The sequence below is a fragment of the Crocodylus porosus genome, unplaced genomic scaffold (assembly GCF_001723895.1).
Source record: "Crocodylus porosus isolate Cpor-Errol unplaced genomic scaffold, CroPor_comp1, whole genome shotgun sequence".
NCBI classification, from domain to species: domain Eukaryota; kingdom Metazoa; phylum Chordata; order Crocodylia; family Crocodylidae; genus Crocodylus; species Crocodylus porosus.
This window is the reverse complement of record NW_017728915.1, coordinates 8111535-8126445: the sequence shown is the minus strand read 5'-3', so window position 1 is coordinate 8126445 and position 14911 is coordinate 8111535. Positions and strand designations below refer to the sequence as shown.

At 40.7% G+C, this 14911-nt stretch overlaps 1 protein-coding gene across 3 annotated transcripts in view; it reads right to left on the bottom strand.

The window, feature by feature from the left end:
• The window catches only part of CBFB (core-binding factor beta subunit), a 63651-nt gene extending 51363 nt beyond the window's left edge, over positions 1-12288 (bottom strand). Inside the window, exons 1-3 of one of the 3 annotated variants that reach the window (XM_019535642.1) lie at positions 12057-12288; positions 11888-11974; positions 6453-6569 (exon numbers count right to left, since the gene is read on the bottom strand). In XM_019535642.1, coding sequence (XP_019391187.1) covers positions 6453-6569; positions 11888-11974; positions 12057-12134 — 282 coding nt within the window. In that variant the 5' untranslated portion in view covers positions 12135-12288. The remainder of the gene's footprint in view (positions 1-6452; positions 6570-11887; positions 11975-12056) is intronic. The other 2 variants (XM_019535641.1, XM_019535643.1) reach the window with 2 other exon arrangements.
• Positions 12289-14911: the final 2623 nt, after the last annotated feature.

The following is a 14911-nucleotide window of genomic DNA, read 5'->3' as shown; positions in this document are numbered from 1 at the left end:
AAAAAAAAAAAAAAAAAAAAAGCAGAAAGAAAGAGAAGAATTAGAATCTGGCCCTCTGGACAAATTCCAGAAGGCACACTGGTGAACAGCATGATCTTATATGGCTAGAAACACTGTTCGCTCCAGGATTTGAGCAGGCAATCAGTTGATCACTGGTGTTTGAGAACAACAAAATGGCTGAGGTCTAGTCCAAGCTGGGGAAAAAACTGCTGAAGTCTGTAATTAAATCTAGTACAATGAAGGCCACAACTGGGAACATAGGTTCTAATGAAGAAAAAAAAAAGACCATTAGAGAGTTTCAAAAGAACTTCAGAGACTTTCTTTTCTTTAGGTGAAAGAAAGTCTTTAGTGTCACAAAGTCTTTAGTTTCACTGCTAAAAGGATTTTGGATGAGTTGAGTGTGAGAACATTTTGATTTCCTATGTTCACAAACAGAAAACAATCCTAGTTTCAGTGGAAAATAGCAGGCTAGGGTGGCACAGGCGCCAAGGCACATGGTTGACAGCCCAGAGATTGCAAGTTTCAGGCCACAGCAGAAGTGCTCACAGCACAGCCTGTCAGATTCCAACAAAATCTGTGAATTCTGCTAAGTATGTTGTCACAAAGACACAAAAAAGGAAAGGAAGTGGAGAATAGTAGTAGTTAAGGATAAATTAAAAACCACTTGGCATCTTATGAAGAAAGCTGAATTTTTGATACTCTTAAATGCTTCTCAATAGAACGGTAGCACAAAGTTAAGGTTTTAATTCAGTCAACAGATATACAACCAACATTAGCACTTTCACACTGTAATATGGTTACTAATTATATAAGTTATGCTGAATGTGCTTTTCCAGTAGAATTCTGGAAGTCTCCGAATGGCATAACTGAAATAAAGTTTTGGTCATCTGAAAAACAAAAATATTGTGTGGCATCCCACAGTACCCTTGAACAGTTCTCAAGGCATCCCAGAGTGCTGTGGTACCTGGTTGGGAATCACTACATTAGACATATACAAAAAAAATCATGTGAAGGCACTGAAAAGCAAAGAACTATTTATTGTATAAAAGTACAGAGAAGAGTAACAAGAAGTTGACCATGGATTCATCAAACAAAAGGGACATTTAACATCAAACGTAGATCAGACTTAAAATGAGGAGCCAGAAATAGGCAAAAACAGTCACAATAATTTAGAGACTAATTTAGGCAGATTAGCATACACCTGCATCCTGATGTTTTTTTTTTTTTTCCTTATTCTTATTTTTTTTAAACAATTCAAAAAAGTCTGGCGATTACAGCTGTCAAGGCACTGAATCAGGTGAGCTACAATCCGTATCAAGCATGTAAACCCCATCTTCCTCTACACCCGATCTGGTCTGTGCAGCTCCTGGAGAGGCCAGGAATTCAGAGACAGGGTAAGCAGGGGCTGGCCTACCACCAAAGATCTGGAGCCACACTGGGGACTCATTTCAGTGAAGGGATGAGCAACAGATAGGTTAATATACATGGTTCCCTGAGCCAACATAGCATTGCTAACCCCATGTCTATCCCCAACCTGCTCTGGCACCAGTACTGTGTCCAGATTCAGCCCATAAGGAACCCTGTAACCTGGATCTGGCCTAGGGTACCAAAGGAGTTCATTTTAGCAGGGAGGATTTTGTTTTAGGCTCCTTAGCATCTAGAACCAAGTTTCCAAGAATGTGCTACATCCTACAAGTTACAAAATAATGCAAACTTCACACACAAGTCATAGGTTGTACCTATCTGAAAAGACCAGTCTCCAATAGTCCTAGTAACAAGTAAGACCTTTATCATCTTCTAAAGGCCTTGTGGGCCAGAGTTCTAATTTTGTAGATGAGTAATGGGATGTGAAGTCCTTATCTTTGGATGGTGTGCTGGACTAACGATTTAAAATCCGCCTTGGATTTTTAAAAATTGTTTTTAGATAATTTTGTTGAAGAGGTCAAATATGCATAACAGTTACCTGCAAGCAAAGCTGTAGTGTGTTCTGATAAGGGAAACCAAAGAGTTATAAAATACTCAAGTGAGACAGGACCTCTGGGAGCAATTATAATCTCAGACATTAAGACAGCTAAAAGTCTTGGAGTGAACATAGGGGAAAGGAGGGTTGCCAGAGATCTTCATGAAAGAGAAATTACTTCAAAAGGACTCCAATATGAGACATAACTTATTCTATTTGGAATAGGGAAAGGAAAGATGTGCAGACACTCAACTTGGTATACAAGCCCTCAGCAGCAAATGCCAGAAATAGAACTCAGCCAGGGAGGCTCAGAATCATAACTCTTACATTTTTAAGTCTTTATATGTCCTAGTTAGGAGACAGCAAGATGGCACTCAAAATATGGTAAAACAACACAGCTCTGCACTTCTGCAGTGAGGGAGAAACATGCAAGGAGATGCAAGAATTAGACCTAGACCTTCAATTAGGTATGAGCACCTACTCTAGACACTTTCAAGAAACATTTAGATGTTTATCTTGCTGGGGTTGTTTGACTCTAGCTGACTTTCTGCCCCTTGGGCAAGTGGCTGAACCTGATGATGTTCCGAGATCCCCTTCAGCCCTAATGTCTATGAAATCTATGAAATTCATCTATACAGGTAACTGCAATTTTGTTCTTCAGTTCCTTCCTTATCAAGTGGAAATATTTAAAAAAGCAGTTTCAAGTTACACTTTCCAAACTCTCATCTTCCTGTAAGTTGCTAAGAAGTAGGGAGAAGTCATTATGAATGATAATAACTAGAAATAGTGACCTAGCATCACGCAATCTATCAAGTGCTTTTTCCATCTTCAGTTTTGTCACTAAAAATGCAATCTCTCTCTTTGTATCCTAAATAGAGTCTCTAAAAATGTTCATGCCCATCCTGTCCTATTCCTTAAAGAATTTAGATACCTACTAGGCTGTAAAAGTTTGTCTTAAAATACCCTCTTGTTAATCTCTCAATTCTAATCTTCAAAGGGAATTTACAAAACACTTCTAAGACGAGCCCATGAACTTCACTTCATCAACCTCCTGGATACAAAAAATCATGGACTAAATATAGACGTTGGATTTATGACGCATTATAACCTGCCTGACATCCCCAGCTACCTCTCCACTATTTAACTGCTACATTCACCCCCCGTCTTCTCTCCTGACCCTCCCCCCCAACCCAATCCATCTCTCACCCATTGATTCCTCAATTTACATCTTTACTGACTGCCTATCTTGGATGCATACCAACCCAGCCTCTGGCTTCTTTACTATTCATTCCAACCAGGAAGAGCACGCCCAACTGCAGAGACTTCCTCAGCCTAACAAAGGGTTTTTGAACCCAAAAGCTTGTAAAAAAATTTTTCCCAACTATTTAAGTTGGTCTAATAAAAGATATCAAATTCACCCAAAGAACCTTGCCTGCCTATGTCCTTAGACCAACACAGCTACAACTTACACCCCAGTCTTAAAATGCTGCATTAAACCTTGTGGAGTCAGTTGCAATATAATGTGAGTTGTAAGGGATAAAGTTAGAAAAAAGGGTCTCAAATGGCAGCTGGGGAAACTTAGATTGAACATTGGGAAGGACTTTCTTACCATGAGGTTGGCTAAACAGTGCAACAGGCTACCCAGAAAGGATGCTGAATCTCTGTTCTTGAAAATTTTCAAGAGCCTGTCAGATAAACACTTGGCTGGGGTGGTTTAAGCAGGACTGCCCCTGAATTGAGCAGAGGGTTGGACTAGATGACCTTCTGAGGTCCCTTGTAGCCCTTATTTTTTTTTAACGATTCTGTGAACCTGAATCCTTAATATGATAGCCTGTGAAGTGTGGAAATTAACAAAGAAATATCCATTCCTGAAGTATATTAAATGTAGCATTGTACAGTGTACATTAGATTACTAAAGACTGTCTTCATTCTATACCAAAACCAAAAAGGTCCTTAGTGGAAAATCTGACCCTCTGCATCTCAATAGTGAAGTATGAACATCCTGTAGTAATCAAATTTACCAATAATTTTATAAAAAACTGTGCCATACCAGGTCCTCACATGTATAAAATGCTAAAATAAGAAGCGAAGCCTTCTCCAGAAATAGATTTTATTAGGTGCATACTTCTTCTATGCCAAATGTAGCACAAAGTGATAAAAACAATGTTTTATCATGTATGTAGCAAAGCTGAAGCAGAATAAAAAAAAGCAGCAACTGTTTCATATCCACTCCTTGTGAACACTTATATATATGACCTTAAGAAAACCATATAAAAATGTATGAACAATTCTTTAGTTAATAAGAAATACCATTTACTGAAAAAAAATATAATTGCACAAGCTATATAAACAATTAAATCCAGAATCTCATATTATTTTCAAAGTCCCATTTATCTCCTTAGAATTCAGTTATACAGCTAAGAGGGTAATGTTGCTGGTGAACCGATTTATTATTTTTATTATTTATACATAGCTGGTATACACTTACATATTCTGGATAAAATATTTCTGGGACAAAAGCTGATTAACAAAGTACTGTAAAATAGAATTCCAGAATAAAAATATTTCAGTGTTTGTAAACTGTTAAGCTTATCTACATTCTGGACCTCAGTCTGAAGCCTAGAATAATAATTAACTGACAGCTCCCCTGATAGCCTATTTTTATTCATATAATTAAAAACATGCTTTGCTGGCAAAACTCCAGTGATGAACAAATACACATTATGCTACTGCCTCAAGAATCAAAGCTCAAAAAACAAATGTTGCATACAGCTACAGAAATCACATGGTGCTCAGTTAAGGGATAGCTGAAGTACGTGAAAGAGATTCTTAAGCTAAGTCCTCTAAATAACAAAAGAATTAAAATCACAATATTAAGACCACCAGGTAATTTCTGCTAACATCATGACCTACTCTCTTTCTTCTGTTTGCTTCTCTTTTCAAACTATGGGAGTGGCTTTACTTTCCAAAAAGTTTAATTCTGTAAAGTTTCAATACTATAAAGTACATATGAAGTTCAATCATACCCATCATGAATGTGTGTTTTGCTCATAGCATAACACAATGCAAGTAGTTTGCACCATTTCCCCACCCCCCATTTCCTAATAGCTGGAGATGAAAAATGTAACGGAAGTATGCCTGTACTTAATCAAGTGTCCTAAAATTTACTACTTTTTAAGAAAACATGTAAATAGCAAGTAGCAGCATACAAACAACAAGATGGATCATTTATCTTAATGTGCAGTAGTAGGTACCAAGTTTCTGTATGGTAAAAATGACATAGGGAAATGACTGAAATAGTTCAGTTCTTTAAGAGCTCATTGGGAGGAAACAAAGGTAAAAAAAATTATGGAAGTAAATAAAATCTCCTTTGAAATAGTGAAGAGAGAAACTTAAGTCTTCCATGTTACAAGAAAATAATTTTTCATTCAGTTATGAACTAGAATCAATATTTCTCAGTAACAACAGATTCAATTCAGTTTCTGCAGTACAGAAGCTAGTACCCAGTCTAACCATGTTCTCGCACTCCCAATCCCCAGAACATATGTTTTAAACTTGTGTAGGTCTCCACAATACAGAGAAGGAGAAAAAAATTAAGATGGCATTCACTTGAATTTCAATAGATGAGTTAAAGGAAGTTTCAGGTGTCACATGTGCCCTTGGGCACATCTTTCTGATAATTTCTGTGGTTTTTCCATTATAGGAAATGCCTCTCTTCCACCAACCGGTACATAAAGACGATAAAAAGTTATGCATGTAGACTGTAAGAAATGTTTTGTTTATCACAATTCCTGAATGTTAAATTATTACTGCTAATAGAACACATTAAGACAGAAGTATAAGTCCGCCAAGTCTCATTAAAACTCTTCGTAAAAATAAATCTTTTAGACAAGTAGTTGAAACTTCTGGTTTCAGACTAGGAGCATGGGTCAATCATTTCAGGACACAAAAGTAGGAAGAGTCAAAAACTGATATTTTATAATTTTCTATGGTGAAATTGAAAAATTGTTACTCTTCCCACTAAACAGCAATTCCTTTACTTCATGTCAATTGCCAAGTTAAGCCCTGCAGCTATAACATTCAAAAAGCCATTTTTTATTAGTCTCAAGGAAAATCTGTTGGTCAAAGTTTGTAATTTTAACAGAGTCCCTAAAGTGTATTCACCAAATATTAAAACTATCAGATTTCTTATGCCATGATGATGAAAATGGGCTTCTTCCCTCCCCTCCAAAATAAATGAGTTAAAGCAGAAGAGCCTAATATTAATCACATTTTTAGGCGGGGGGGCAGCAGTATTACATTTATTTAACACAATAACTGGATAAGATTTACCAGATTTCATCCTTTTAAGTTTCAGTAGTACTTCTAGGATTAATTATATGCATTAAATTATAGAACACTAGGAATTCTACATCAGAACACACCGTCTGTATTAAAGAAGCCCACTGACACTGCATATAAACATCCTTGGATTGCAACATTTTTTTCTTACCTTGCCTCCTTCTCTTTCAAAGTCGACATACTCCCGGGTTGGTGTCTGTCGCTGCTCCCCCTGCCAGCTGGCCGGAAAAAACTGGAGAGACAGATTGGTTCCTGTGGCCACAAAAGCCTTTTAGAAAAATCAATACAAACAGGATCAGGGAGCAAGACATTACATAAATTATGCAGGCAGTCATTTATTTTTACATCAGTTTGTGTCTTAAGCCAGGCAGCACAGAGAATACTTAAAGTCAAAAACATGCACTCATCATTTTTCTTAAGTATTAAGTTACAAACATCTGATTCCATTTTGACAACATTTGCCATTGGCTGCTTTGGATATAAAATACAACATGGAATCAATACTTTCTTTCAAATCAGTTTTTGCTGACATTAGAATCTGTTATTTCAGAGTTCTGTCTGGAAATCCTGTATCAACTGAATATATGAAACCTACTAAAATGGCTTTCGCATTTTAAATACTTTCATTACTTCAGAAGAAAATGAACTCCAGGGATTTGTTAGTAGGAAAAAGAATTTGAACAAAAACAAATCATTATTACGCCTGTACAGATATCTAAATCTGGAAAGTATTGCACCTGAAGTCTCCAGACAGATGAACAAGAAACTATCTATCCTTACTTTGACTGAATGAGCATATAGAAATAAACAACATTTTTTAATCATACGTTATTAGACCATGCAAAACATGACATCTTGTTGCCAGCATGATTAGTATGTAAGTAGGCAAAAGCTTCAGTGGAACCAAGATTTTTTTTAATGTTTCCTGTATGCGAAATCTATTGAGTTCTCCCCCCCAACCACCATGTGCCACTTCTATAAAATACTTGAAGGTATCCTGACTTAAGGTTCCTGGGAAGCAGAGAAGAGAACGTATGTTACATTTAGGTAAATAATGCAATTGAATTGCAAGCAGAAAATTAAGTGATTCATTTCTTGTTACAAACTCCTCAAAGTCACAGATTTCACACTAATTCCTAGGAAAAAAAGAAAACTCCAGCTCCAAGAATCAGGAGAGAGAAAAAGATTTGCACATTTAAAAGTAAAAGACTCAGGATTTCCATTATGTGGTATACTACAGTGTGCGTCTGTATGCACATACAGAAATGCTCCACCAGAATTTAACTATTTGAACGCTACATCAAACAAAATTTGTTGCAATCAAATACCTGGATTGATTATCACTGTTCACTTGCATTTAAAAGGGCCTTAATCCAGAAGGAACTTTATTCATGAAAGAATAGCTCAAAGCGATATTAATTTATAAGGAAGATTTTCTGACTGAAAACAGGGGTCTCCTCTCCAAGCAACTGAGAAATCAGGAAGTCAGTAGTATCAGAAACAAAAAGAACTTTGCCATCACCTAAAATAAAACAGCTCTCAATATCATTTTGTATAGTGCAACTCACTGCAGTAGAACTCTGTCACTATCAGATCAATATCTTCCACTTCGAAAATAAAACCTGCTTTGGCTTGACATTTTACGTAGTAGGAGACTAATAACCTGTGACTAGGTTCTATTCTATTAACTTTCTTTTTCAAAGCAGTGTTTGTAAGAATTCACATTAAGCAAACATATATGTCAATTTTAATAAGTCACTAGTATCAAAGTGATACTGCATGAGTAAGATTACCTGTCTGGAATACAAGACAAAGAAAAACAACTCAAGAAATATAAAACACATCACAGAAAGCTAAGCAGAAGTTTAACGTGAAAATGCACTTCTATGAGTTCCATCATTATCTAGTCTATAAGAAATAATGTTAGAGCTCACACTGCTTATGTGAGATCACTTTGCACTGAATTCTGCCCCCACATATTTTTTAATCAATGCATTACATAAGAAAGCAAAAAGAATTACACTTTGTACAAAGTTTTAAGTATCTCTTTAAAATACAGAACCCACTTTTTAAAACTGCACAGGTTTAAAATGCTGCTCAATGCAGTAACGTTGAACATAGAGGTGACACTGTTTGGCTATCTTTGCAGTATCTTTATCCAATAATAAAGTATTTAAAAACTAAGGATGCTACATAAATATGTACTCGGACAAAAAAAACCCCCAAATACAGCCTGATTTAGATGACATTTGCAGCTTCCCAAGTTGCACAAGTTTTAGAAAGCCAAAGGATTCTGGTTTTACAACAATATATTCTATGCAAAGGGAAAAGCACCATTTAGAATAAATCCTCATGTGGCCAAGGAGTTATAAAAAAGGGGGAATAAAAGAACCCGAGACAATACCAAAGCATGCTAGCTCTCATACCCCACTGCACTGTGCAGCTTGTATCTGGCCTAAGGGTTATCGTACATATATGTACACTGGATGTATAGTGTACATCTATTTTCCCCACGTTTCCTCAAATTTCATCATATACACACATAAAAGAGTAATATCACATGTAAACTAAGGGTGCCCCTCTTATCCTCCCAATCTCCATAAAAAGTTTAGGAGCTCATAATACCTAGGTATCAAAATCACTGATGTAGAGGCCAGCTATCACTACCAGTGTTTTGTGGGGCACTGGTAAGAACACTGTTAAGAGCCCTGTTTCTAACAACCTAGCTGAGCTCCCAAAAGTAGTTAATAAGCATGTCAATCCTTAGTCTCTCACCCTGTCCACAAGCAGATTAGAAGTCCACCACAGGAAAGAAAAAAAAAAGTTCAAACCTCCACCCTATAAGAGTATCATCCCCATGAACTCAGCTGCCATCAATGGTTTTAGGGGAGCATATCATATCTAAGCTGATAGTACATAGCCGCAAAAGGGAGCAGGGGGAAAAAAAGCATCAATTACCATAGCAGCATTTTAATAGCAAGTCAGTTGACTTCAAAAATACAACTTCCTGCAGGTCAGGCAATCAAGGACTGCTGTATATTGGATGCAGCCTTAAGAAAAAAAATCTTGGCTTTCTTGTTGCCACGTATGACACTGACAAATTCTTCTCATTTAGAGTTCACTTTTTATGATAAATCTCTTATACATAGCTATAAAAACATATTGTGCGAGTGTACACACATACTTATATACAGACATACTTACATGCACAAGATTTAATCTAGTTAGAAAAGGTGCTTTTCACAGGGTTTTCAGTTTTCTACTTCAAAAACAGAAGTTTGAGGCAACATTTCTGGCTACATTTCTTTTTCTCTTTTCCAAAGGATTTTTCATTGCTCATTAGACTAAAAGACCTTTTTCAGACCATTTAGTTTACCTACATATTTCTGCATATTAAGAATAAAGGTAAGTTTACATGCACATAAACCACTCCTAGAAGACAAATGTAGCCATAGGCCCTTCTCCTTAAAATATCAAAACCTTTCAAATATGACTGGTAATATAAGCCAATACCTGAGCCAACTTTGTTACCTAATTTAAAAAGCATTTGTGACGTGATGGGTTTCTTTTGAAACTTAGCACTGAAGTTAGCACTTAACAGTAGTTAAAAACTGCTAAGCAGTCAAAACGGCAATTCAATCATAAATACTACTATATGGATGCTTGGGAAACCTGAAATTTTGCAAAGGGAACTACTATTAGGTGGTACAAACCTCTACTTTGATAGTGCCTTGGATGTTACGATGTTTACATAAGTATCCTCTGAAGCCTGATATGGAAATAATCTGTTCTCAGGCCACCTTATTGTTCTTTCCTCATTTGGTTCATTTCTTCGTTTTAAGAAATTAAGCAGAAAGTTCAAGTGGCATATGACAATTACATTTAACAATTCCTTGCAAATGTGTTTTCCTCATTTAATCAAGTGCTATTTGATAATGGTAACAGAGACTAAATTTCAACAGATTGATGCATTCCTATCACAAGCCCACCTCCACATTATTTTTCTAAATACTTAAGGATCTACCATCTTCCCTCCTTCCAAAGACATGAAAGGAAGTTAATTAGTTTGTAGCAAACCCTCCACATACTCTACCTTAACTGGTTATGATTTTTTAAGCTTTGATCATAGGAAACACACCATTTCTAAATGGATATTGTGTGATCAGTGTTACTGGACCAAACAATTTTCTACAGTTATAATGAAGAACAATTCTACAGTTATAACAGAACAAGCATCACTGGTTGCTTCAAAGGGGCAGAGTTTCAGCAAGCATAAAAATGAGATGGTAAAACTACAGTGATTTCCCACTTTACAGAAATAACTCTTCAGGATTAACTGAAACTAAAGCTTCAATCTAAAGGCTTCAATAAACAGTCAGGGAAAGCTATATAGTGTATACTGTCACCTGCTCAGGGACATCAGAAGTTAATAAAATTCTCTCTTCATACACCCATTCTCTTCTGCAGTAAATTTTTTAGAGTAACGAAAAGCATGTTTAGTGGAAACAGCATCGAAAGAAACTTTACACATTTACCACAAGGAACTCCAAGTAACTTTATTATTCTCTAAAACTCTGCTCCCTTGCAGCGTTAGGTAAGATGTTCTGTAACATAACTACAGAAGTAACTGAAAACACAGATACGCAGAGCCAAATACATTGCAAAACACATTAAAGAACTCAAATAAAGATTAAAATTAAGTCTATTTCCATAGAGATGAAGATCTACTATTTCAATGAGGTGGAAAATTCGGCCACCATCTCCCTTGTGCTTTAAAGCAAACTGAGGTGACTTCTGCATTTTAAGGAATGGTGTGGGGCTAAGAACTCTCTCACTAGCACCACTGCAAGGTATGGATCGAGCAGAAATTGTAACCAGGAAATAAGTTGCATCCCTTTCTGAACTACGTCAAGGAACACAAGCCTTATATTCTGCTGCACGGATATGAAGGGTCTATTCGAGGCCATTGCCTCTATCAGAAAGGAAGAAAAAAGAAACCCAAACTTCCTTGTGTTAAAAGGTGAAGATAAAACACATGCTTCTGAGGCAAGAAGTTACTGCCTGAAAAGAGGGCTTTGAAAGCAGTAATTCAGGGAAAGCTTTCTTAGTGAAGTGAGTGAGTAAGAAAGACAACTGGGGAGCTTGTCCTTCCCCTCCATGCCTCCAAGGGAGCCCTCCCAAGCCACCCTCGCAGGTCATGGCCCAGGCTAGAAAATGCTTTCTTTCCATGCTCCTAATACCTCCCCTTTAAACCCTGATGTTCAAAAACCAGGTTCCCCCAAGTCATGGCCAGAACCGGGTGTGAGAAGGACTAAGAGAAAGGACAAGGTGGAAGCAGCTGAGCGCCCTTGCGCGGGCTGCTACAGGCGAAGCCGGCCCAGCAAGGGGCTGCCCCTCAGGACCAGCAGGGTCCTGTCCTTGTCCCCGTCCCGGCCAGCAGAGGAGCGGGGCCTCCCACCCCGGTGCCGGCTGAGAAGTTGCTGTAAAGTCGCGCAGCGCCGATCGGCCACCACAACAGGAGCCGCCTCCGCCCCCGGCGGCAACGAGGAAGTGGCGCCTGCGACGGGCCCGGGCGGCGGCACTTACGATCTCGGAGCGTCCGTCGCGGCAGGCGTTCTGGAAGCGGGCCTGGCGCTCCTCGTGCGGCCGGTCCCTGAAGCCAGTGTACTTAATCTGCAAGCGACAGGAGCAAATCACGAGCCGCCCGGCCGCGATAAGAGCAGTGCTGGGTAGGGGCGCGGCGGGGCGCGCTCACCTCGCACTCGCGGCTCAGCTTCCTGAAGAACTCCTCGTTCTCGAACTTGCTGCGCTGGTCAGGCACCACCCGCGGCATGGTGATAGTGATGGTGCTGCCGCCTCCCTGGCCCGGCCCAGCCCGGCTGCGCGGCGCGACTCGCCCTGCCCTGCCCTGCCCTTTGTTAGCGTCCCGCTCTCCCGGGCCGACCAGACCCGGCGGATCCCGCCACCGCTCCCCGCGCGCCGCGAGGCTCCCGCCGCCACTGCCGCGCGTTCAGCCCCCTCCCCCACGACTTCCTCCCAGCTCGTAAACTCCGGCCAAACAGCCGCACCATTCACAACTCCGGGCTGCGGCTGTCGCGCATGCGCCGCGCGGGCTGGGGGCTCGCGCGGCGGCGGCCGCTCCTCCTCCTCCCCCCTCCCCCGGTGGAGCCGAGAGGGGCTGAGTCACCGCTCACGCCGCCCGGCAGGGGAGCGCGGGGCTTCCACCCCTCGCCCGCCTTGTCTCGGGGGTTTCCGGCTTCCTGCTGCTGTAGCAGCCGCTTCAGCCCTGCTCCGGGCAGCCTCGAGGCTCCCCAAACATGGAGGGGGCCTTCCCGCGCCCGCCAGCGCGTGGCCATGCGCTCAGTCCTGGCACAACCCACCCCGGCAGCGAGCGGCCGTTCTCGGCTCAGTGCGGGGGGAGCAGCGCCGCCTGCTCCACAGCCCGCACCTGCCCCGCGTCCTCCACAGGTCGCTCTGCACCGGGGAAGCGCTGCGTGGGCCGAGGTCCTGGGCGCCCGTTCCGGTCGCGGAGCGCAGCTCGCACCCCGCTACCTCAGCCACAGCCAGGCGTCCCCGCCTTTCAGTGCCCCGCAGGACATTCCGAGAGGAGCCGAGCCCACGGCCTCAGCGGGAGTCCGGGGCTGCTAGAGCAACTCAGCGTCCTCGTGGGCCTGTTTCCACACTGGCCGCCCGAAGTTCGGGTGTCCTCAGCCGAGCTGGACTAGCTGGGGACGTGGGAATGCTTGTTGAAAGCCATCATAGGTAACGTGTAGGGGGTGCACAGGCGTGCATGTGATCCCCTGAGCGCCCTAGTCCCCCCCCAAGCAAGGGCTCTCAGCTTAGGCGATGGGTAGGAGGCAGATGGACCACTGGTGCCCCCTCCTAAGAAGTGCCCCTGGCACTTCTGGGCTCAGTGTGTGGCCATGCAGAGACCCCCAGTCAGCAATGGCTGTGGGGAGACCCCTCCCTGCTGCCAACAGTGCCACAGCCACCTGTGGACAGTTACTGCTCAGCCCACCCTCACCACCAATGTTAACACAGTTGCCTGCAGACAGTCCCCACTTGCCACTGCCACACGCAGCCGACATCTGCAGGTTGTTGCCGTGCCGGGCAGTCTCAGAAGGCACATGTTGCCTATGAAAGCCACAGTCCGAAATCCCCAGCCCAGCTGTGACTGCCTCCTCCTCACAGCTATGCAGTTACTCTGGAGTTAAATTAGGACCCTGCTGTGCAAAACACTTAGGAGATTCAAGTGAACATATCTATTCTGTGGTTTTCAATGAAGGGTAAGGCTACCTATGACAAGGAAAAAATGGTCTTTGTCATTCTGGGTTGCCAAGAAAATGTGGTGTCTTAACATGAATATGCTTAGGCCTTCCTAAGCAATCAGGGCTCCTGGTAGAGTTGATATCTTTTATTAGACCAACTAGATTTTTGCAAAATTAAATTCTTTATTTGTAAGCTTTCAGGCACAAATACCCTAATGCATGCATGTGCCAACTGATATTTGGACATTAATACACAGGTTGCTAGCCTGATTTCCCTGATAAGGTACTGAGGTTTTATCATCTCATGCTAAAGAGGGAAAGCTGAGGCTGACCAGAGGACATGATTTGCATGGAGTGCTTGTAAATAAAGAAAGAATATACTATCTGGAGTAAAGTGGTTGTACCTCTTAACTGTTTACTTTCACTGTTTTATACATTAGAGGGGATTGCTTTTTTATTATTTTGAGGTAGAGGAAATATTCCAAGGAAACTTTAATACAGTTTCTGGCTGTTAGGTAGACACCAGGTTTAGGAAACGGTTAAAACTGACCGTACATACTGGTATCAACCATTTCATAAACTCTTCTATTCCTATTTTTGGTATTAATTTATCTTTTGCTATTTTAATTTTATATACCTGAGATGTGTATGGACAGATGCTTAAGATATTATTTCTTCTAATAATGACCAGTGTGCAGAATGCTGTTTTGAGTGAAGAAGTCAACATCTGAGAGACCAGCATTATCTTAAATTATGCTCAGATTTGTCTTAAAGCAGGTTAATTTTGACAGATACAGAGCACATTAAAAATATCAAGAAAAAACCTTCATATTTTTTAGAAGGATCTATACCACCTGCTAACAGATGAACTCAGAACAGAACTGTCAGTCTTTCACAGTAGAGATCCAGTTAGTTCCTCTCCAATAATCCTTTTCCACTTACTATTACCTCACCCAATGTACATCCATCACCCAAACTAACATGGCCTCCGAATAGCATTTGAAAAAAATATATGTACATAAGCCAATATCAAAACAGTAAAACTAGTGGCTGTGAAATCTAAAAATAAATCAGAGTTCATACTCACCTAGTAATTTATTATTTTTACTTTGGCATATATTTTTCCAAATTTTATTTGGAGGCACTGTTACATTTGTCTGCTTCCTCCCCACTTCCCTTTGTATGTCATTTGTCTCCTTGGAATATTTATCATCTCTGCTCTCCGTGGTTTTTGTTTAAACAAAGCTAGTTTATTATTTTCCAATAATATTATTGGAAACTCCCCCACAGAACAAAAACACTGCCTCCTATTTATTTCCTTCATTGCTCTAAGACAGAAACA